At 33.5% G+C, this 26,007-nt stretch overlaps 1 protein-coding gene across 2 annotated transcripts in view; it reads right to left on the bottom strand.

The window, feature by feature from the left end:
- Positions 1–26,007, bottom strand: part of AGPS (alkylglycerone phosphate synthase) — a 116,605-nt gene that overhangs the window by 81,120 nt on the left and 9,478 nt on the right. For both annotated transcript variants that reach the window (XM_012785878.2, XM_012785882.2), the window contains exons 2-8: positions 22,296–22,385; positions 16,714–16,804; positions 14,650–14,770; positions 14,477–14,551; positions 9,419–9,490; positions 7,790–7,869; positions 3,283–3,363 (exon numbers count right to left, since the gene is read on the bottom strand). In XM_012785878.2, coding sequence (XP_012641332.1) covers positions 3,283–3,363; positions 7,790–7,869; positions 9,419–9,490; positions 14,477–14,551; positions 14,650–14,770; positions 16,714–16,804; positions 22,296–22,385 — 610 coding nt within the window. The remainder of the gene's footprint in view (positions 1–3,282; positions 3,364–7,789; positions 7,870–9,418; positions 9,491–14,476; positions 14,552–14,649; positions 14,771–16,713; positions 16,805–22,295; positions 22,386–26,007) is intronic.

Here is a 26,007-nt window from a genome sequence, read left to right as displayed (position 1 = left end):
CATGTAGAACTAATAGTGAATCTAGCAAGCTTGCAGGATATAAGATCAATATACAAAACTCAATTGTATTTCTATATACTAATAAAAAAACTTTTTAAATACCATTTACAATAACATAAAACATATATAATATTTATAGACAAATGTCATTAAAAAAAAAAAAAAGACAGACCTGTACACAGAAAACCGAGACACTGCTAGAGAAATCACAGACCTAAAAAAACTAAAGCTATACCATGTTAATGGGTCAAGTCAGAAAAATCAATATTGTTAAGATGTGAGTTTTCCCAAATTAATATACAGAGTCAATGCAATCTCAATCAAAATCCCAACAGGCCTTTTGGGGGGATTAAATATTAATAAACTGGACTTCATAAAAATTAAAAACATCTGCTCTTCAAAAGATACTGAAAAGAATTGAAAAGCCACAGACTGAAATAAAATATATGCAAAGCATATATCTGAAAAAAAACTTATGTCCGGAATATATAAAGAACTTTCAAATTTAATAATAAGAAAACAACCTAATTTAAAAATTGGGCAAACAATTTAAACAGAACTTCACCAATGAAGATATATGGATGGTAAATAAGCATGTGAAAAGATGTTAAGCATCAGTAGTCATTAGAGAAATGCAAATTAAAATTACAATGGGATCCCTACTGGAATGCCTAATATTAAAAATTAAAAAGACTAATTGGTAAGAATATGGAGAAACTGGAACTCATATATGGTGCTAGTGGGAATATGAATTTTGGAGGCAAGATTGCAAATATTCCTTCCAAAAATTCAGTTTTTAAAATGTTAAGTTTGAAATGTCTATTAGATATCCAAGTGGAGATATTAACCAGGCCAGTGGATATATAAGTCTATAGTTCAGAAAAGAAGTCAGGGATGATGACATAAATTTGGGAGTCTTCAGCATATAAAAGGAATATTTAAAGTTAGCTGTGCCTGAATGAAGCAGATAGTGCTCAATAAAAGTGGAATGAATCAAAGTTCTAAGTACTTTACATTAATAACTTATTTCATCCTAACAAAACCCTTATGAAGTAGGAATTATTATCCCCATTTTATAGATAAAGAAACAGAGGCATAAAGGTTAATAACTTGCCCCAGGTCACACAACCAGCACCTATATTTGAGGTTTACATTAAGAGCTAATAGTTATTAGAAACAAAGAAAGATAATATGAAGTTATTAGTGATACTGTCCCTAGGCAGAAAACAACATTAGAGTCACACATAATAAAGTAGCCAAAGATATAATAAACCTAAAAAAATTCTCCAAATCCATAACTGACATATTAGTGACTCCCCTTAAACTTTACAAATATTAATATCAATGCAAATTACAGGTTAAAGAGATTAAAATCTGTGCTACCCAACCACTGTATTTGTGTCATTTTAAAACTTCTAGAAGGAAAAGGCAGAATGTTTTAAGCTAATTATTTCAGCTGAAGTAGAAACTGAAGGACACAGAAGTTTAATGGGAAAGACTTTGAACTATTAATAGAATCAAAACAGCTGTAGAAACCATTAATATAGTATAGCCTGCTGGAGGCAAAAGAGAAAGTTCTATATTGACATTTAGGGAAATGAACTAGTAGATACAATATCAGAAGTTTCTAGTCTAGGAAAATGTCATTTAAGTTTCAAGGAAATATATTCCTTGAATTTTAATTCTAACCTTTAAAAAAAAAGAAAACTTGGAAAGGTTAAAATACTACATCAAATGCTATATAAAGATATAAAATTGGTGACATAAAAGGCCATTCTCTGTTATAAAAATAATTGCTGTGTTGATAATGCCTCATTTAGGTACAATGGAATGCCAGATTTTTTAGTGGTTTTTCATTAAATACTATTACTCTGCCCACTGAAGTTCATTATAAACTATAATAATTAACAAATCTACTTGACTTACATAAAACTTTGACTTATTGAAGATCTTTAATACTGCCTCAACAAACAGGTTCAATTTTATTCCAGTTCTCTGCATCTTACTGTATTAAATCAAAAATAAAGATAATATTATAGTTTAATAATTTTTTCAAAGCCTGTCATCCAGAATTGGTCACAAGCAGACCAACTTCAATCAACATTCCAAGAAAGAAGGAAAAAGACAATAAAAATAAGATCAACAATTACATCACATCTCTATTTCTTGTTAAAGATTTAGAGGAGAGGAGTCTCCCTAACCCAAGTTGAACAAAGTAGTCAATACATCACCAACAAATTGGACTTTCTAATTTTTGGTTACAAAAGCTAAGTTACAGTCATCTTGATCATGTTTGATCAATTTATTTTCACAATTACTGGCTTAGAATCCATGAAGGAAATCTAAAATTTTCCAAAAATTCATTAGGATCTTCCAAAAAGTACTATAAGGACCCCAAGAATTTCACTAACTCACAGATGAGCAGTTGTCAATGAAATTATGCATTGAAAAGTTCAATGAATAGCAGATACGAACATTTACCCAGCTGACACAATATATCATCAAGATCCCAGAATTCTATGTTCAATTTGTTCTTCCACTTTGCTCCATTCCTACTACCTTATTTCCAGGTCACTATCAGCTCTTACCTAAATTACTGTTGTAGTCTCTTAACCTACCCTTATATGGTCCATCCATTCTCCACACAGTAGCCATAACAATCTAAACACAAAGGAAAGTTCAAACTTCTATTAGGGACTTTACAAGGCCCTTTACCATCTGACCTCTTCATATTTTCCTGGCTTGATCCTTTACCACTACTATAAACACTTCTAGCCAATATACAAACACCAAGAATGTATGTTCACTTCAGCCATATTCAGCTCTCTACAGTGTCCCAAAAGCAACAACAACCTTGAAAGCCTCTGCACATGCTCCTTCCTCTAACTGGATTGTTCTCCCTGACCCATCTTCTTTTTTTGCTAACTCAGACTCATCCTGAAGTCTCATTTTAAATGCCACATTCTCTGTGATACCTTTTTTTGTCCAATTCTTTGCCTAGCCCCATTTGATGACCCATTATATCCTGCATTTAGCCTCCACATAGCAATTCTCACTCTAAATCACTGTCTATTTATCTAACTTTCTGTCCTAACATAAGCCACCCAAGGGTAAAGGATGGTGTCTTATTCACTATCATGATGTACTTAGCAACTTGCTCAATGCCTAGGCGACAATGGAAACTGAACAAATTCATTGAGTGAATGAATGTATTGTGAAAAGCAGTTCATTCAGAGAGGGGACACAGCAGTTTTGAAAATGTTAATTAAAGAAATAACATACCTGTCTTTCCAACTCTTGTCCTGTTATGCCAGCTTCTACATGAGCTGTCAGATTATTCTCATCAACCCAGATGATTCGATTCTGTTACAAAGGAGGAAAGAAGTCTGAGCTTCATGAACTACTGATATTTTCTCAGGAAATATAACTTACTAATTCAAAGCAACAAGTGACAAGTTAGTAATTAAGCAAGTAGGGTTTCCCCTAACCACTCACACTGGAAACAAGCTCCATTTATCCCTGACTATACAACATAACAGACAAAGTAACAAAGACAGTATATTATGCAGGCGTTGGTTTAAAACAAGACTGCTCACACCTGTAATCCTAGCACTTTGGGAGATTGAGGTGGGAAGACTGCTTGAGGCCAGGAGCTAGAGATTAGCCTGGGAAACATAGTGATACCCTGTCTCTACAAAATATTTTAAAGATTAGCTGGGTGTGGTGGTGTGCACCTGTAGTCTCAGCTACTTGGAAGGCTAAGGCAGCAGGATCATGTAAGCCCACGAGTTTGAGGCTGCACTGAGCTATGATGATACCATTGCACTCTATCCCAGGCAACAGAGTGAGATCGTGTCTCATAAATAAATAAAACATAGAGTCTGTCTTTACTCAGATATCATTAATAATTTGAATTAAACTTCATCCCCTACCTTAGGCAAATTATTTAACTGTCTAAGCTTATTGTTTCCTCATATGTAATATGTGGATAGAAATTATACATACTCACAGGGTTACTATAAGGATTAAATGAGATATTGCATGTAAAAAACTTAGCCTATAGAAGTCATGAAATTCTGTATACACTATCTGCACTATTGTTAAGATAGCAATCACATCTAATTTAAGAATATCAGAAAACAACCATGAAATTAGGGGAAAAAACACCTGCAAAGACATTTGAAAATAGCAAATGCCATCTCTGCTTTATTTTCAATCCGGAATAGGACCAGGGACCTCATGTAGAAAACAAAGCACATCCCTGCCTCATGCTCAAAAGAAGGAACTGAATATCATCTGGCTCAATTTACCATATATATGACTGCCAATAAAAACTGTTTTTTAATATTCTTATTTGACCTAATTTTTATGTATACATGAATCTCCATAAATTACTTCTACTATTAAAAGCAGACTTCTTTCCCCTTCTATTTGACTGAGCAATCAGATAATATATAGAATCTTTTGCTGGACCCCAGGGAAGCTTTCTTCATACTTTGATATGTTCAATTTCATGGCAATAACTAATGCAGGTAAGTCAAGCTAATAAAAAGGAAAGAACACAACAGATAATAAAAAAATAGCATTCACTGTCTAAATTCCAAATTTGAACACATATAAATAACTGCACTATTTAATTCGTAGGGTTATGATAAATATGAAATGAGATGATGTATGTGAATTTATTTATTTCATTATATAAAACTCATACTCTCACTATAAGACAATAGTAATTTCAATATAACTCTGATTATATTATGGTATAATCAGACTCTTGGTACTATGGCAACTAAACAAAAGAATGCATTATTAAACTATACAGTGAAAAGACAAAAAAATGTATAAATCTGATATCTTATAATAATTTATATATATCTTCTCTTCCAACAGACTGACTCTTAAGGCAATTATATACTCATGCTAAATATATACCTTGTACCTATCAAGGGTTTAAACATATTTTATGGTAGAAAAAAGAAATGAAAGGAGGGAGGGAACAAAATCATCCTTATGGGCACTCACAGAAAAACCTAAAGAAAATATATAGGCTGACCTCTTACATCTACTATATACAAACCAACCCAAGTTAATAATAAGAGAAAAACAAAAATTTTAAGGCCAACTGGCCTTAGTATTACCATATATATTTAGGCAGAAAACTGAGAATCTAATTCCCATTATATTTTCTACACATTATATCAGAAGTACACTGTACAAAATTATATAGACATGACTTCAATGCAAATCACAGTTATAAGTGTCCCTCATCCATCATAATATTTCAGACAGTTCAAGGTTAAAGGCAGTAAATATACAAGGGTTCTCTGCAAAACAAATGGTTGGAAGCCTGATGTTTAAAATTCTGCCACAGAATTTTAAGTATCTGCTCAGTGTCAAGACTTTTTCTTATATTATCTCATTTAATCTGCACAATAACCTTCTGCAGTAAGTATTACTATCTCTATTTTACACATTCAGTAACAGATTTAGTGGTAAATTTGCACACAGTAAGGTAAAGAGCCAGAAATTCAAACACATTCCAGAGCCTATTCCAGAATTCCAAGACTCCCATCACTACTAAAAACAGAAAAATTAGTCAGGCATCATGGCCCACGCCTTTAGTCCTAGCTACTCAAGAGGCTGAGGCAAGAGGATCGCTTTAGTCCAGGAGTTTGAGGTTGCAGTGAACTATGATGATGTCACTGCACTCTACCCATGGCAACAGAGCGAGACTTTGTCTCAAAAAAAAACACAAACATTTAAAACAAAATGGACAACAGGTCTTTTTAATGATAACTAAGGTGGACCATAAAAACAATGTTTTAAACAGAAGCTATCTTCAAATACATTCTTAAACTGTCCTCTAAGGAAATTACCTTTTCTTAAACTCTAGGATAAGGAGAAAGGTTGATGGAGAACCTTAAAGTAAAATAACCAGGCAGTTACCATCTGAATTTGCTAATCAATTTTAGCATCCCTAAAAGCGGGATGATCAGCTATTAATACACCCCCCCTCTTGATGTTAATGTGACATTAAAAAAAAAAGCCCATCACCATCCATGAAGTGTTCCTCCTTTAAAAACAAAACCTATGTCTGCATGTCTGAATCTAACTAGGCTATATGTCTAACTTCAGTTTAGAGGACATACAGGGCTTAGAGCAAGAGTTAAATAACACCAAGAAGAAGCAACAAACAAATTCAAAATATGAAATTCGATACTACAACCAACCTAGTTTCTTCAAAGATCAGTAGATTCAAAAAAAAAAAAAAAAGAAGAAAGAGGAGGCTTTTAGATAAAGTGAGATGTAACAGAAATAACAAAAAGCTAATATGAGCTTTGTCTGGATGCCCATTTGATCAAATGAACTGTAAAATAAAGACTTTTTTAGAATGAAAATGTGATGTGTACTGAATATTAAGTAACATAAGGAATTACTTTTGATTTTGCCAGGAGTGATAATATTATAGTAGTAATTTGAGAAAATGTCCTTTGTTAAAGAGAGAGAAATATTTAGATACAAAGTAACATATCAATATTTGCTTAAAAAATACTAGAGAAAAAAAGAAGGATGGGCCGGGCGCTGTGGCTCACGCCTGTAATCCTAGCTCTTGGGAGGCCGAGGCGGGCGGATTGCTCAAGGTCAGGAGTTCAAAACCAGCCTGAGCAAGAGCGAGACCCCGTCTCTACTATAAATAGAAAGAAATTAATTGGCCAACTGATATATATATAAAAAATTAGCCGGGCATGGTGGCGCATGCCTGTAGTCCCAGCTACTCAGGAGGCTGAGGCAGAAGGATCACTCAAGCCCAGGAGTTTGAGGTTGCTGTGAGCTAGGCTGACGCCACGGCACTCACTCTAGCCTGGACAACAAAGTGAGACTCTGTCTCAAAAAAAAAAAAAAAAAAAGAAAGATACAGTAGGTATGACAAAATATTAATACTTAATCTAGAGAATGGGTAAACTCTTCTATTTTTGTGTTTGGAAAACTTTCAAATTAAAAAGTTAAAAAAATTTTATTTTAATTAAAGAATATGTAACCAAGAGTATTGCTGACTATATGAAGATAAAGTTCACACTCAAATTAAAACCTTAGCATGGCACAACATCCAACCCGTAGACCACAATGAGCCAAAACTTCAGAATGCAATACTATCATTAAAATTAGTAAGCTCTTCTATTCATCCCCAATCAAAAATGTTAGTGTAAATTTGAGGGACAGGTTAAGTTTTGGTGATTCAAATTAACCTCAACTAATATTATCCATTCTGTTTTTTAATAACACAAATCAGGTCATCTGGTGGATCAATATTCCAATACATGCTGCTCAAAGTATCCATTTCACACACCAATTTAGTAAAATAGAATCAAGATATATGCCTAAGAGTAAGAGTGAACTCAGCTTTTGGAGAACTGACAACAGGAGTAAGATATGATGAGATACATTTAATTTGAGACCAGCCTGAGCAAAAGCAAGACCCCCATCACTACTAAAAACAGAAAAATTAGGTGTCATGGCCCACGCCTATAGTCCCAGCTACTCAGGAGGCTGAGGCAAGAGGATCGTTTGAGTCCAGGAGTTTGAGGTTGCAGTGAACTATGATGATGTCACTGCACTCTACCCATGGCAACAGAGCGAGACTTTGTCTCAAAAAAAAAACAAAAAAAAAAATACATTTAAAAACAAAATGGACAACAGGTCTACAACAACACCTGATAACTAAGGTGGACCATAAAAACAATGTTTTAAACAGAAGCTATCTTCAAATACATCTTAAATTATCATATACCATTTGTGAAGTGTCCAAAGAAATAATTGTTCTTGTCTCATCTGCAGGACACATCAGGCCATATGAAACACTTGTTCCTCCTGCGAAAATAGGAAATAACAATTTTATGTTTAAATATGTTTAAGCTACATTTCTAGGGCAAAAACCCTAATAAAGTGTACACAGGCCCAGTGGGAAAGTGACACCTATTACTACTTTGCAAAATACAATTTGCAAATACTACCACACTAAAAGCAAACTCACCTTTATTTCATGCTGCATGCCAAAATGAAGCAATATTATGGAACTGAAAGCAATGAGATACGGCTCCATCCCTTGGACATGGCACACTCAAGTGAAGTCCCTAGCAATTTGTGGAACTCCAAAAACATGATTAGAAAAGTTCTAAGCTAATGATTAATGTGGAGAGGTAGCTTAAAAGAAAAAAGACCCATCCTACATAACCATTACCTCCTTTCTACCATAATTATGAGATTCATTTATCATTTAAAATAGTATATTCTTGTACAAAAAGGCTTTAAGAGAATAGAAACAAGTTTAAAATGTCTAGATTATAAAATATTTAAAAACAAATTTATATGTTCTTTGGTGAAAAAGTGTTTTATATAGAATAAATAATACATAGAAATATTTAAACAATATACTGCTGTTTTCTCTTAACATTTATTGTTAAAGAAAAACAGGCTTTCTTGATACCATTAAATAATAATATGATGTTCTCAGTTCTAACTAGATCTAAACCACCAGATATCAGAATAAATTCTTAATTGGTATTTCCATACATTTTGCATAGAAGAAAACATGTGGCAGTCACCTTCCACAAGAAGGGGTGTTAATATGTAAAGGTTCAGCTTAATTTTACAATGTGAGATCATAAACTGTCAGTTAAGAACATGATGCCTGCGATCAGTAACCACTATTTCCTTGCCACAGTCCTTTGAAATCAGAAAAATATTTCAAATAAGTGGCATTGTAGTACCTTCTTTGCATGAATTCAACAAAAAGTATGAGCTGAAGAGAGAATCTGGAGCTTCTAGAATTGTTGGTGTTTCATTAATAAATTGATTCCATTAATGCCAATTGGGTTGGTGAAGATAATTTCCTTTGGCTTGTGTAAGTTGTTAAAAACAATGCAGTTAGAAAGGTCAAGATGTCAAACTCATCTTAAAATAGAAAACAATGTTAGTTTTCTATATTAAAAGATATTATTGACTTGGTCATCATTGTACTGGTTGATCTTCTAATCTGCATAGTGTTCTATGTTTACTCTGCTTCTTAAAGGTTTATATTAAGTGTATTTGTATTTAGCTTTTGAAAAATAAAATTCTTTCCATAAACATACAGGTTAGGAAGTAATTACTAAAGCAGGAACATTTTCTTATTTAGGCATTAAATCACAATTTCACCTTGGATCTAATAGGAAAAAGCCATAAACTAATGGTACACCACATCTCAGTTTATATAGACTTTCTGAGAACACAAATGAGCACCATGAACCAATTTAAGAATAACCACATCATAATTACAATAATATATCCTTTCACTGGGATGACACAAATTTTTAAAATACAAATATTTTAAACAGAACAAATTTATATCATATTAAAATTCAAAAGGCATAATACCTACCACCAATTGGTATGATACAAAGGTTATATTTGCACGCTAGATTCACAATCTTAACTACATCATCATGACATGCTGTTGAAAAAAGGGAAAACAAATTAATCATAGCAGCATGAATAAAATCTGGGTATCCCTGCAAAATATGGATTATGAAGTTCTTAAGCATCTAAACTTTTCCTTTACTTATTCACTCATTAACACATTAAATAGCTGTATAAAAACATACTTTATTTTAACTTTCATTTTGAAATAATTTCAGACTTTAAAAAAAGTTACAAAAATGGTCCAGAAATTTTCCTTCAGCCCATATTTCTGAATATTAACACCTTATAAAACTATAGTCCAATTATCAAAACCAAGCAATTAACATTACTACAATACAATTAACTAGTCATCAGATATTATTCAAATTTTGCCAATTATCCCACTAAGGTCCTCTTTGTCAGACCAGAATCAAATCCAGGATCATACAATACATTTAGTTGTCATGTCCTCTTAGTCTTCTTTAAAGATAGGCATGTCCTTAATCTATCTTTGACTTTCATGACCATGATACTTTTGAACAACACTTGTCAGTTATCCCATAAAATGTCCCTCAATTTGGGTTTGTATATGATTAAATGATTAAATTCAGGTTGTACATTTTGGAAGGAATTCCACAGAAGTGATATTGTGCCTTTTCCAGTGCATTACATCTGAAGGCACACTGATACAGTCATGTCTCATTTCTGGTAATGTTAACTTTCATCATTTGGTTAGGTAGTGTCTGCTAGGTTTCCCACCATAAGGGTAGTATATTTATTTCCTGTTGAAATTATTAAGTGCAGGGAGATACTTAGACTACATAAATATCATGTTTCTCATCATACTTTCACCCACTAATTTTAGCACCACTGATGATTCTTTATTCTTTTTTTTAAACAAATGTTGAAAATATACTGTACATAAATTCCTTTCTATTGTACAGAATCAAAAGGTTCTATTTATCAGCGTAAGAGTTACATAAGTAACAAAAACCTGACTTTGGAAGATTTTTAAATGCCAAGAAAGAAGTACTAAGACATAACTTGACTGGCAATAGAACATTAGTGGAGGTTGTTAAGTAGGGGAACAAAATGGCAAAGACATTATTTTAGAAAAATCAATCTCCTGATAGAATATGGAATGACATAAAGGTGAGAGAGTTGAGGCAAGAAAACTATGCAAAAACCCAGTATTAGTTGCTAAAAGTCTGAAAGGGAAACAAGGATGCTAAGGAAAATAGACAAATGGATATCCATTTATGAAAGCAAAAATGCTGTTCTATAAAAGTTGCAATTATCATTTCTCTGGTTCGCTTAAAGCTAAGAATAAATGTCTGTGTTCTTCCATTTTTAACAAAAATCCATTTTCCAACTTTCAGATTAAATTTATAAAGCTTAGAATTTGTGGTAAAATTTTTTACTAAATGGAATACTAGTTAATTAATAACAAAATGCCCAAAGATGTCTAATTAAGAACTTTTAACAAGGAAAAACTACCTTCTAGGAATGCTACCTACTCAAAAGCCTTACTTGACCATGTTATCTGAAATAGCAATCCCCTATCTACTACCCTTTTCCACTCTACCTTCTTATATACTTTACTTTTCTTTACAGCCGCTTCCCATTATGTTATATATTTTATCATCGGCTTCCCTCCCTCCACCCCAATTAATTGTATGGCACCTGAGAACAACGATTTTTGTTTTATTCACTGCTTATCCTCAAGCATGTAGAACAGTATTCTAGCCTGCATTTTCTCAGGCCTGAAGTTATGATATTTAGGCTGCTGAAAATAATGTGTAAATATTTAATACTGAGGCCAGGCACGGTGGCTCATGCCTGTAATCCTAGCACTCTGGGAGACCGAGGCAGGAGGCTCACTTGAGGTCAGGAGTTCGAGACCAGGCTGAACAAGAGAGAGACCCTGTCTCTACTAAAAATAGAAAAATTAGCTGGGCATGGTGGTGTGCCTGTAATCTCAGCTACTTGGGAAGCTGATGCAGGAGAATTGCTTGAGCTCAGGAGTCTGAGGTTGCTGTGAGTGAGGTTGATGCCATAGCACTCTAGCCCAGGTGACAGAGCGAGACTCCGTCTCAAAAAAAATAAATAAATAAAAGAATTTAATACTAAATTGAATAAGCAATTTTTTAAAATATCTTATTGCTAATGGAAATTCTAAGTTTTACAAGCATACTTACCACTGACAATATGCATTATATGAGTGATTATTTGCCCAAACTAAATGAAAGGTAGATCTACCCATACTGTGTAAAGGTCACAATGGTGACAAATTCTGTTTCTTCAAATCAGGTAGGTTGTATATATAAGTACTTACTCTTAGACAAGTCCTAGAAATCCCATTAAAACAACATATAGAATTCAGATTAAAGTCATACTTAAAGACAACTACAGTCTTTATGGAGTATCACATTGCCTTAAATTTCCACATTGTCTCAAAACTTGCCTTAATGCAAAGAAAACCCTGAACTTTATCAGCAATAGGAAATTTCCATTAAAGTTTAAAGAAAGGCCTCAGTGAACAAATAACTTGTTGGGAAACAAACTATTTCAAAGAAATCCTTAAACTAGAAGATTCAACAAAATAAAATTATAAACATGATTCAACCAGGAATATACCATTTATACAGATTCTTGAAGTATGGAACAAGATGACAAAGAGATCATTTTAGAAAAATTAACCTCTCAAAAGTGTATGGGAGGCTTGAAAAAACAAGAAACATGAGGCATGAAAACCTTTAAGGCTACTGCAAAACCTCAGTAAGTACTGATAAGGGACTGAATTGGAAACTGGGATGGAAAAAAAATGGAAGAGCAAAGGTATGAGGGAACCAACCAAATGGGAAGGATTTCACAAAGCAAAGAAATTTCTGTTCAATAACTGACTAACACCATCTGTTTCCTAAATCTGGATTTTTAAGATTATTTGAGGGCCAAGCATAGTAGATCATGCTATAATCCCAGCACTGTGGGAAGCTGAGATGGAAGGACCGTTTTGAGGCCAAGAATTCAAGACCAGCCTGAGTAACACAGTGAGATCCTATCTCTAAAAAAAATAGAAAAATCAGCCAAGTGTAATAGTATGTGCCTGTAGTTCCAGCTACTTGGGAGGCTGAGGCAGGAGGATTGCTTGAGCCTAGGAGTTTGAGGTTTTACAGTGATCTATCATGATGCTACCACAGTCTAGCCTGAGCAACAGAGACAAAAAAAAAAAAGAATTCTGTACAAAAAAAAAAAAAAAAGAATTCTTGGACATCTTAAAACAAGACACATACTCCCACTTTGGTATTCTTTCAGTTTTGTTTTCAAAGACCGGTCTATGTTACCCAGGCTGAACTCAAAATCCCCTGGGTTCAAGCGATACCCTCACCTCAGCCTCTGGAGTAGCTGAGACTACAGGTAAATGCCCAGCTCTTAGTATTTTAATATTCAAAGAAAATGAAGAAAATACCTAGGAGGTACACTTGAACATTCTTCTCATGACATATCAACGAAAAGTCTATTAGGTTGAAAATTGTTAAATTTTGCTTTTGTGTTTTTCAATAAAAAATGGAATGAACCTTCCCCACAACCCTAGTAGAGAAGTAGACTAAAGCTACAAAAACGCGAGCAGGCAAAACAGAAATATTTCTTTTATTTTAGGATATCCTTTTCCTTTCCTCAGGAACAGCCAAATTTCTACAGTAAACTAACAGTCAGAAGACTTATTTCATAACTATTCCAAGTGCACAGAAGAATATGCATCATAAGTATCAGAAACATAATTTCATCTCTGCCACATATGCTCTTCGATTTTCCTTCTGTGTATCTCACCTCCCTCCTGCTCCCATATTAAAGTGTAATTTTTCCCTCAGTCCCTGTAAAGTAGAAGGAGCTCATCTAAGAACTGAGAGTCCATGAATGAGCCAATTTTTTTTTTTTTTTTTTTTTTTTGAGACAGAGTCTTACTCTGTTGCCCAGGCTAGAGTGCTGTGGCATCAGCCTAGCTCACAGCAACCTCAAATTCCTAGGCTCCAGCAATCCTTCTGCCTCAGCCTCCCGACTAGCTGGGACTACAAGCAGGCACCACCATGCCCAGCTAATTCTTTTCTGTATATTTTTAGTTGTCCAATTAATTTCTTTCTATTTTTAGTAGAGACGGGGTCTCGCTCTTGCTCAGGCTGGTTTCATACTCCTGACTTTGAGCGATCCTCCCGCCTCGGCCTCCCAGAGTGCTAGGATTACAGGCGTGAGCCACTGTGCCCAGCCTGAGCCAATTTTTTGAAAAATAAAATACTCCATATATTCTGAAGATGATCTGACAAGAAAAAGAATCAGAAAATCAATGGAAGTTTTTAAAAACACAACAGTGGACAGCAAGAAACAATATATCTACCCTGCTTTAAAGTGTCTTCTAAAAGAGATGAATTAAAAAAGAAACCATGTACATAAATATAGTGCCTAATCCTCACCAAGAGCAAAATAATAGAAAGTTTATCCATTCTCTATCCCAAGCCAAATCTAAATAATTAAGTTCTCAAAATTTAATTACTCATTTCAAATACAGTATGTATATATAGAATATATAAGTTTTAGGGAGTATAGCTCAGGGGTAGAACATTTGACTGCAGAATATATAAGTTTTAATCAACTTGTTTCACCATTAGACCATGCTTTTGAGCCCACAAGCTGATGTCAACAAATTACTATTGTTAGTTTACAGTAATCAATTATGTTAACAGTTTCTACATACCTAAATATATCACTGATTAATACTAATTTCACTAAGCTTCCAAATTAGCCAAAAAAAAATTTCCCATTGACCTCCAATTATTTACATTTAAAATGAAGACTATCATCAACAACAAAATCAACCATTAAATCCAACAGTTCAAGACAGTCAGGTCAAGAAAGAACTTCTTGGCCTTCAGTATATTTGTATTTTTTACAACTCATGGGTTAAAAAGTATATACTTCCAGTACTAACTTTACTTAAGATTTAACAATATTAAATTAATAATGCAAAGAGAGAAAAACTTACTTGGCCATAGAACTATATCAGGAATTCGCTCAAACATTCCTTCCCTGAGCAAAAATATCTCATGAACACAATGACCTGTTTTGTGGTTTAAGAAAGAAAAAAATGCAAAAACATCTTAAATTATAGAAAATTTTTAAATTAAAAATAAATAGTGTTAATATAAAGTAGCTTACCATGAGCTCTAAATACTCGATCATCTGCTTCTTGTGAATATGAAATATTAGTTTCTTTAAGGTCATGAAGAAAATCTTCATTTACAATAGAAGGAGGTGCATCACTAGGATTTAAGGATGCCTAAAAAATAAAATTGGCTTCTTTGACTTATTTTTAGACAATAAATTTTGAATACCTCTCTTAGGGAGAATGACAACAAAATGTAGATTTTTTTTCATCTAAAATAAGACAGAAGCAGAGGAAAATATCAAGTAATGCATACAGAAACCAACTTTGTGACAGTAACAAATAACAAATGGTCTAGTTAATCATATTCTACAATATAAGTTATACAGGCCCTATGTTTCCTCTGCTTCTATGGCCCACCTTTTCATTATTTCTAAAGACCATAATCAAGAACAGGAAAGATATCAAAGTCTCAAATCTTCAGTTTTACATTAAGGAGACAGAAGAAAGCTACTTGACTTGCATTATCTACATTTTTACCTGTAGATAAAATTTAGTATTTCTTATTCTTCAATTACCATTTAAAAATGATTAACAGAAAGCCTCACAACAAGTAATAAACACATTTTTATGAGCTGCTTAAAGTTTAAAGCTCACACCATAATTATAAACTTGATACACAACTTCAAGTAACAGGTAACTTGAAATCTAATTCTCAACTTTAAAGTTAAAACTATATGTCACTGGGCACGTCACCCAAATTCTGTGAGCCTTACTTAGCTTCTTCATCTGTTAAATGAGATTATCACCACCAAACATATAGGGTTAACATAAGGAAGGTTAAATGTGATAATTTTTGTGAAAAGCACCTAATAGCATGCATAGTAAATAGGAAGAAGTCTATAAATGGCTGGCCAAATCAATCTGCTATTGGGGGAAAAAAGCTATAATATAGTATTTGGAAAAAAAGGAAGTATTATATAAGAATATATAAATAAAAACATATGATACTTCTATATTCTAAGTCTCTCATTAAGGTACTATATTCATTCATATAATAAATATTTATTGAGTGCCTGCTATAAGCTAGGCACTGTTCTAGGCCCTGGGGGGATACAAATGTGAGTTAAATAGAAAAAAAAATCTTGACCTCATGAAATTTATCCTATAGTAGAAGCAAATGACCAAAAAACTCAAAAAAATATACTAATGTTTAAGTCATTAAAAACTGAAAAGGGCTCAAAAGCAGAAAAAAAGGAGTGCATCTAAACCTGGTGAAATTTTTAATATGGTATGCAGATTGTATCAATGTCAAAAACAAGTAACTGCAAATGAGAGAGACAGAGAGAGAGAGAATTTAAGAGATGAAAAAGAGACGTTTAAAAAAAGTTAAAAGACTTTGGTTTGAGAGGAGGAATTGAATTAATTGTTCAGCTTAATTTAATAACTAGCATTAAATAACTATGGATTTATAAATAAACCTAATACTAATACCTATACTTCTTAATGACATGTTAGATACAGTGGAGAATATATTTGAAGATATAGCCCGTATATACTTATGGAACTTATATGCAGTAAGAGACATGTAGAATAATAGCATGTAGAAGTGATAAATATTTCATTAGTTTCATATGTATACAGTTTAAAGTTTTCTAACCTCACTTTCAGAAAAGTGAAACTATATAAACTGAAATTCTCTATCACTCATATCTTAATCAAATTTTCATTTTGTAATTCTTCAAATATTCTAAATGTTCTAATACTGAATGTAAAATTAAATTTTTATTTTAGTTATATTAATCCTAGATTGCTGTCAATCTATTAAATAATCTAAAAATAACAGCAACTTATATTTTTATAACAAAATGCTCTCAGGAAAAGTAAATAATTTGCACTTCATTACTACCCTGTGACAGATAGTATAGTTATTACTCCCACTTCTCAAATTAAAATAACAAAGGCTCAGAGAATATGAAAAGTTTGCCAAATACATCTCAGATAAATTCTGAGATTAGAAACTAGATCTGTGAACTAAAAACCTGCCCCTAATGACCTAACAAGACCAATATAAGAAACACAGGTAAGCATGTTAATAATCATTCTTACTTACTTACTTTAGAGGTAGTTTTATGCTCCAGATTTACTCCAAGGGCATTTTGGATCCATTCTTTAAAAGTCGGTAAAATCATGCCACTAAGAGGGTACCTAGGGTACAAGGAAAGTAAAATATTAGAGCAAAGTATCTTCATTTAAATTTAAAGTTTAGATTCTTCTTTCAGTAATGGTCAAGCAGCTTCTATCAAGCAAACTCTCCCACAAGCAACTATAAACTCTGGACAAAAACAAAATAAAACAAACAAAACCCAGCTATCCAAAGGCAGTACAGACTGATTTTCAAAAGCAGGCAAAAATAGGGGAAAGGAGTATTATATACTTAGAAGAAGGAAAAAAGCACCACATGACTTTCTAGTTTTGCTTTGTTTTTTATAAATAGGTTTTTAGCCTTAGGACAGGCCTTAGCTGATACCATAAAGGTAACAAAACTGCTGAAAACCTACAGTTTTCCTGGCTTGAAGAACCAGAGGAGAATGTCTGGGCGAATACTGCATTTGGAAAGTATCCAGGGAAATCACAGAAAGAAAAGAGTCAGAGAGGGCCTATGTACTAACTCTCTTCAAATGTTTAGCTGACCCAGAATGACACATGTATGGAGTATATATTAAAGTCTTTGAAGCAGCCCAGTTAAGCTTAAAAGAATTTAACAATCTAGCTGCTTGCCCCCCGCCCAGAGGGACAGATTTGGAATCTAAGATTAATCAAGTTAATTGCCTGATTTAAAAAAAAAAAGAAAAAAAGGTCTGTTCAGAGGAATGTAACAGAATCCAGAGTACCCATAAGATATAATGCAAAACACATTCCAAAGACACACTCCAAAATTACTAGACATGAACAAACAAGAAAACATGATCCATAATCAAGAGAAAGGGCAATTAACAACTGACACCAAGATGCCCCAACATACTGGAAATAGTACACAAGGTTTTTAAAGCAGCTACTATAACTATGCTAACAAACAGAAAATATTCTCCCAGTGAGTAACAAAAAAAAAATCTCAGCAGAGAAATAAACTATAAAGATAAACACAATAGAAATTCTATAATTGAAACTCTGAGACATTCTACTGGTTATCTCATTAGAGTTTTAATTTGAATTTTACTGATTACTTATGAGATTGAACATCTATTCCTATATCTATTGTCCACTTGGATATCCTGTATTTTAAATGCCAGTTCAAGTCTTTTGCTCATTTTCCCATTGGTTTATTGTTTTCTCATTAATATATAAGAAGTCTTTATATATTATGGAATCAAGAGTATATGTATTAAACATTTTTCCTTTGTGATTTACCTTTTCACTCTCTTAAGACAGTCTATGAATGAAAAGACGTTTTATATTTTAATGTTGTTTAATTGATAATTTTTTCCTTTGTAAAGTAATGCATTTGGTTCTGTTTTTTACCTACCTTAAACTTGGAAAAATATTCTGTGTATTCTTCTAGCAGTTTTACAGTTTTAAGCTTATACATTTAAAGTCTATAATCCATCTGGAATTGATTTACGTATATGGTATGAGGTAAAATCAAAATTATTTTTTTCAAAGATGGTGGCTGAAGTCCTCCTATAGCTTTTTTTTTTTTTATTTTTTATTTTTATTTTTTTTTTTTATTTTTTTTTTTTGAGACAGAGTCTCGCTTTGTTGCCCAGGCTAGAGTGAGTGCCGTGGCATCAGCCTAGCTCACAGCAACCTCAAACTCCTGGGCTCAAGCAATCCTGCTGCCTCAGCCTCCCAAGTGGCTGGGACTACAGGCATGCGCCACCACGCCCGGCTAATTTTTTCTATATATATTAGTTGGCCAATTAATTTCTTTCTATTTATAGTAGAGACGGGGTCTCGCTCTTGCTCAGGCTGGTTTCGAACTCCTGACCTCGAGCAATCCGCCCGCCTCGGCCTCCCAGAGAGCTAGGATTACAGGCGTGAGCCACCGCGCCCGGCCTCTATAGCTTTTTTTATTTGTTTTGTTTTGTGTTTTTAAGTGGAGAAAAAAAGAGTGACTCTAATAGTCACTATATATTCCAGATCAAAGAACAACTAAATCAATACTGAAACTAGATTAGAATAGATTATATACTGATCTTAACATCTGTGTCTTGCAAACTATTTAAAATGCACAACATGAAATACTTTTGCTCAAAATTACAGTCCTCCCTCAGTATCCATGGGGGATTAGTTCCAGGACTCCCAGAGATAATAAAATCCACAGATACTCAGGTCCCTTAAATAAAATAGAATGGTATTTGCATATAAACTACACACATCCTCTCATATATTTTAAATCATCTCTACATTACTTATAATACTTCAAAAAATGTAAATGCTATATAAATAGTTGTTATACCACATTTTTTATTTGTATTCTCTTTTATTGTATTGTCATTTTTTCATATTTCTTCTATCCTCGTTGGTTGAATCTATGGATGCAAAATCTGTAGATATGGAGGGCAAACTGTATTTCCCACTCATTTCACTGGAGCTTGAATAAATACAGAAGCTTTTAGCAACTATCCTCGAAAGATTACTTTAATTTCAGAAAATAACCAAAAAAAAAAAGCAGCAGCAGCCAGTGGGTGATGATAAAACTGCACCAAAAGTAAATATATGTTTATAATCAAAATTCATTATGAAAGGAGCCAATGTTGGGCCCTATCAAAAAGAATTTTTTTTTTTTTTTTTTTTTTTTTTTTTTTGAGACAGAGTCTCACTTTGTTGTCCAGGCTAGAGTGAGTGCCGTGGCGTCAGCCTAGCTCACAGCAACCTCAAACTCCTGGGCTCAAGCGATCCTCCTGCCTCAGCCTCCCGAGTAGCTGGGACTACAGGCATGCGCCACCATGCCCGGCTAATTTTTTATATATATATCAGTTGGCCAATTAATTTCTTTCTATTTATAGTAGAGACGGGGTCTCGCTCTTGCTCAGGCTGGTTTTGAACTCCTGACCTTGAGCAATCCGCCCGCCTCGGCCTCCCAAGAGCTAGGATTACAGGCGTGAGCCACAGCGCCCGGCCTCAAAAAGAATTTTTAATTTGAAGTGACAGAGAGCACCCATTTGGTTACATAATTTTAACAATTACACAGCATGAGCTCTGAGTGAATGTCATCTCTTATGTTAGCCTCATATACAACAAAAATACTATCTAAAATTCTCAAACCAATCTTTACCTAAAGGTTAGCAAGATAAAAATCATAGCAGAAAAGAAGAAAAAATAATGATTAAATATCTCAAGTGCTAAAAATCAAGCCAAAATGCTATGTTTGAATTTAGGTATTATATAATACCTTTTTCATAAATCTACAGAAATTAGAATGACAACAAGTATGAGACTCATAGCTAAAACAACTAAAGTTAGTCATTTAGCATATAAAATATTCTTCACGTTAGTGAGGTAAAAGTATAAATTCTGGGAAGCTGTTTATAATACATGTGCTACTATGTGCTAGTAATGCCCTACAAAAAGACCAATTTGGAACAATTAGATTTTACTACTGTACCCTTACATTTTAAATGTACAATTACTTTGCATCTCTGTAAAATACAGATCTTTGATATTCATGACAGAATCATTCTGAGATCTTTGTGAATCCTATCATTCACAAATAACATCACCTGTAAAATAAAAAGGTGACCACTTTCAAAATACAGTACATAGCCTACAGCATAGAAAACTGCTAAAATACAAATGACTATCCACCCCCTTCCAGAAATGCTGTACATTCAAGGTTCAAAGACAGACAGACAGACAGAGATGGATGTGAGCACAGTGTCCGAAAAGAAAGTTATTTTTTTAACTTCAGAAGATTTATTTTTCCTCAGAAGATTTTGAAAAGGCAGTCTCCACATGGATGTTTCTACTGTACTAGTCATTACTCTTAAAAAATAAAAGACTATTTAAAAAATAAAAGACTTACACTTAGAACACTGGTATATTTAATTTTAACCAGTAATCCCTTCTACCTGAATGATACAACTTCTCAACTAAGTTTCCAGCTGCATGCTACCCAGTCAGACTTAGGGATGGGAATAAGAACATAGACAGTATTATTTGTCTTATTAAAAAAAATTGTAATATACATCTTCATACTTTCATTAAGATTAGTTCCAGGCCGGGCGCGGTGGCTCAAGCCTGTAATCCTAGCACTCTGGGAGGCCGAGGCAGGCGGATTGCTCGAGGTCGGGAGTTCAAAACCAGCCTGAGCGAGACCCCGTCTCTACTAAAAATAGAAAGAAATTAATTGACCAACTAAAAATATATATACAAAAAATTAGCCGGGCATGGTGGTGCATGCCTGTAGTCCCAGCTACTTGGGAGGCTGAGGCAGGAGGATCGCTTGAGCCCAGGAGATTGAGGTTGCTGTGAGCTAGACTGACGCCACGGCACTCACTCTAGCCAAGGCAACAAAAGTGAGACTCTGTCTCAAAAAAAAAAAAAAAAAAGATTAGTTCCAAATCACTACTCCTGAGGTTTTATTTTAGGTCAAAATACATATAAGTCAGAAAAATGGCTTGATTACACTGCAATGAAAAGGAAATAAATAACTTTTCCAAAGGAATAAAACTTATTTCTTTGCTGACAACTCAATATGTTGATATAAGCATATAAGTTTAAAAAAAATTAACCTAATGCCCAATAGATATTAAATCAAAGTGCAATACTAGAATATATTTATAATACATCTAATCCAATTTTGTACTTTGTCTCAACTTTTAATTTTTTTTATAGAGCCAGCATACGAGTATTACATATTTGTACTTGCTGCCCTTTCAAAAGTTGTATCAAAATTCAATAGACAAGCCAAAAACACAGCTTTGGCAGGGGCAGTATTACTTAAAATCAACTAAGAAATCATTTTACAACTCTATCCACATCTAGAACAAGCAATGATAATAAAAAATTATTATTTTTAGAATTCTTTTAAATTTTTTCCAGCTTTATTGAGGTATGATTGAATAGATATCCTTCATAATTCTTACCAACACATTATCTACCCAAAACATTTCAGAAATATGAACACTATCACAAATAACTGATCTTTCTTCATCACTTCTTCTTTAATATATCTCAGAAACTAATTTTTAAAATATTATTTACATGCACACGGACCTAACACTCACTATTCACCTTTCATAGTAACACACGCTCAGAGGTAAATTACCGCACTTAAACATAAAGTTGCTTTCAACAAACCAATGGGGATTGGGTGGTAAGGTGGTTGTAGACATTATTTGGGTCTGATTCAAATAAACTACCTATAAAAGGCATTTGTGAGACAATTAGAGAAGTGTAAATATGGACTGGATAATTAGATATAAAATATTTGTTATTCTGAAGATATGATGGTATCAGATGACTGCTTATATTAGGTCCTTATTTTTTAAGGAATATATATATAAATATTTAGAGGTGACTTGACAATGTCAGAATTTGAAATATTACAGGAAAACAAAAGAAGCAATTATGGCAAAATGTTGACAATTTTTTAAATTGGAAGAGGGATGATTATATTTTTATGTATGTTTAAATTATTTGTAGAAAGAAAGAGGAAAAGATGGAACAAAAGAAGAAGTAAACAAATCCAGGTTACCTTTTCCCAGTCAACTCAATTTGGCCCTTCTTATTGAAGAGGAATTTGGAATCATTATATCCCCATCCATTCCATTTCATAACTTCTTGCCTAATAAGAAGAAAAAAATAGATAAATGAGATTTATGCTAAACATCTCAAAACAGTATATCATTCATTATTAACTTTACAATCATTTAAAAGACCTTATGCCCACTGATATTGTATTAGTTTAAATAAAATGAGTACTTATTAAAATGTCTACATATTAATATTTCTCAATAAAGAATCACTCTGATGAGCAGAGCCTGTTTTATAGAAGGCTACAACCAATAAATGTAATGCATTCAAAGGAAAAAGAAAGAAAAAGATGAAAAAAAAGAATATGATATGCTTTAAGTACAAATATGTTTTATTTTATATATGTTATTGAGTTTACATTGTTGGACAGCCTAAAAAGTTTTGCAATTAAAACTAACAATTCGGCCAGGCGCGGTGGCTCACGCCTGTAATCCTAGCTCTCTGGGAGGCCGAGGCGGGAGGATTGCTCAAGGTCAGGAGTTCGAAACTAGCCTGAACAAGAGCGAGACCCCGTCTCTACTATAAATAGAAAGAAATTAATTGGCCAACTAATATATATAGAAAAAATTAGCCGGGCATGGTGGTGCATGCCTGTAGTCCCAGCTACTCAGGAGGCTGAGGCAGTAGGATTGCGTGAGCCCAGGAGTTTGAGGTTGCTGTGAGCTAGGCTGATGCCATGGCACTCACTCTAGCCTGGGCAACAAAGCAAGACTCTGTCTCAAAAAAAAAAACAAAAAACTAACAATTCACTTGAACAAGAAACAAAGTTTTGTATGTATTAGAAAGTAGATTAAAAATCTCGGTGCTGGGTTTACCAACATTCTAAATCCTTCAACTTTCATGTAACTACCAATCTCTACCTTGATTTACATATCATAATAACTGATGGCTATACCAGTTTTTAGTATTCCAAAACAATATGCTTTTTTAATTTCTAAATACCAGTATTTCATAGTTTTAAAAATCATTTTCATCAAAACCAATGACTTAATCATTCAATTCTGCACATCACATAAGAATAGACAGGTCTAGGCCTGTGCAGAAGACAATAAGCAACCACACTGATATACTGTGTCAGCTTTTATTACATGTTACAGCACGGTACCCTACTGTGATCTTGGCTAGTGAAATAAACTGGTGGTGAATCTTATTATAAATTCAACTACGCAGTTTATGATGCAAATAACTTGATGAAAACCTTTCTCGATCTTGAAAGTCATTTGTTGCATTAAAATTTCAAAATGAAGATACACTCAGAAAGTGTTCTTCTAATTCTCTATAATTTTCAAGAAGAAGAAAATGACAACTGACAAGTAAATTTTTATTAAAATCGTAATTCCTGCTCTAGTTCAAAGGCTTTTCAAACAAGTGGACCATGAACATAATACAACTGAACCAGACACAGGGAATTAATTATGAATTGAAATCTCCATTTATACATAAAATTGTGACAAAGAACCAGGAATGCTCTTTAAAATTACAATTTACTATCAATAAAAACTACAGTACCTATACAAAACTGTTCAAATACCAGATTAACAATCAAGAAACTGGATTTGTAGATAAGTCAGTTATAAACTAACACCAAATATTTTCTTCTAATCCCATAACATTCGTACCTCACTTTACTGTAAAGGGAGGTTTTGGAAGAGAATTTTTGGAAAAAATCTCTACAGAAAAACCTCATGACTAATGTCACCTTTGACACACTGAAGATTGTACTCTTTTCTTTTTTTGTTGTTGTTGTGTTTTTTTTTTGTTTTTGGTGCCAAAAACAGACTAGGCTACTCAGGAAGCTGAGCCAGGAGGATCACCTAAAGCCAGGAATTTGAGGCTGCAGTACACTGGGTCTGTGCCTGTGAACAGCCACTGCACTCCAGCCTGGGCAACAAAACAAGACCCTGTCTCTTAAAAACAAACAAAAAGATTCAGTTATTTACCACTTTGCTTTTGTTCTTGAGTAAACTCTCTCTACTTTTATTACATGTAATTTACTTAGTATTTTCTTATTAATTTCCATAAACATTTACATTAAAATAATGTATGTTTTTACATACATTTATAAAAGTAACATCTTTACTTAATGTTTTATAATGTGCACATAGATTTTTATATGTGAAGGTATTTTATTAATTAGTGAATTTAAACATTTATCATGAATTTCATACTCTGCAAAATGGTAATTTAGAATTACACAAAATAAATGCAAAAATACCAACAAAGTCATTTTGCCTGAGAAATCACTTCCAGTACAGATGATGAATTTGGTGTGTTTATGAAGCTTAACATTAAGAATCATTTTCCTTAAAATTATTCCTAGAATTTAAAAAAATTATACCCAGATTGCCTCAAAGTAAAAACCTAAACCTGGTTATGAGGGCTCACTCTGAGCACTTCACAAGGAAAAACACGAAGGTGAACAGGAAACATCTGCTGCTACATACTACAAAATGAAGACATTTACATACTGAACAATCTCTGGCCTTAAATTTTCAAATTGGGTAGTATCCTAAAGAACTCCCAAGTTTTTAACTCTCAAAACAAACTTGTTTCTCTGTTTTCATCCCAATCAGGAAACTGGCTAATATTGTTACCAGCAGTTGATATGAACACCTCAGTTCTTGTCTCCTCGTGATAGAAGAATGAAAGCAATGGACACAGAAGTTTAAATCAGGGAGCAAAGAAGTTTATTAGTAAGCAATGGTACTTTCCTAAAAGGGTAGAAGTGGGCACACTTTTAAACAAACAGTGGCTCTGAGATATATGTGCCAAACCTTTTTCTCTCATTTGGCCTCACCTCCTTTCATGATGTCTCTTCTCCCTTTTTTCTTGACCAATGGGGATGCTGTCTCTTCCCTGCCATCGGGTGGGGGTGTCTTTCACCTTACATGGTTAGGCCTGGCACCCAAAGCTCACGCTGAGGGGCAGGGGGGAGGGATGGGGGGGAAATCACAACATCCAGAATGTGCCCTGTGTTGTTTCTGTTATGTTTCTTATGACACTTGTGGTTACCCTTATCTTGTTATTGTTACTCAGCATCTCCTTTATTCATGCTGCCCGTTTTTGTATTTCCTCTACTCATGTCTCACTTTCCTACCTAAGCTAACATTCTGTGACACTTGCAATTACCCTTATCTTGTTATTGTTACAGTATGTTTTCTTACTTAGCATCCCCTTTGTTTACACTGCCCATTCCACAGTTCCTCTGCTCATGTCTTATTTCCCTACCTACACTAACATTATGGGCTCTATCATATTTATACCAACTTCTGGAGTCCTCTTAGAAGGTGGAATGTAGGCATGTGGAATGCATCTGTGCCCAAAAGTGTTACGTTGCTTAAATAGTTTATAATTAAAATCTAGATTAACCACACACCAATCTTCTGATATCTTCAAGTATCTCCTGTGTTAAATAAAAAGTAGGTAAATTTTGAAGGCTTCTGGTTTTTAACTTTTATACACATACATCCCCTCAAATTACTAAGATATACTATGATAGTTAAAGACCAACTATATGATTACATTAAATTGTATTAAATAAAATTATTTCTTATAGAGAATATAAGAGTATAAGGACATTGAAGGGGATTACATTAACATTAACATTTTAAAATTAGAGTAAAGTTCTACATGGTCACAGAATTCAAAAGCTA

This window comes from Microcebus murinus, chromosome 8 (assembly GCF_040939455.1).
Source record: "Microcebus murinus isolate Inina chromosome 8, M.murinus_Inina_mat1.0, whole genome shotgun sequence".
Classification (NCBI taxonomy): Eukaryota; Metazoa; Chordata; class Mammalia; order Primates; family Cheirogaleidae; genus Microcebus; species Microcebus murinus.
This window is presented reverse-complemented; position numbering and strand designations above follow the sequence as displayed.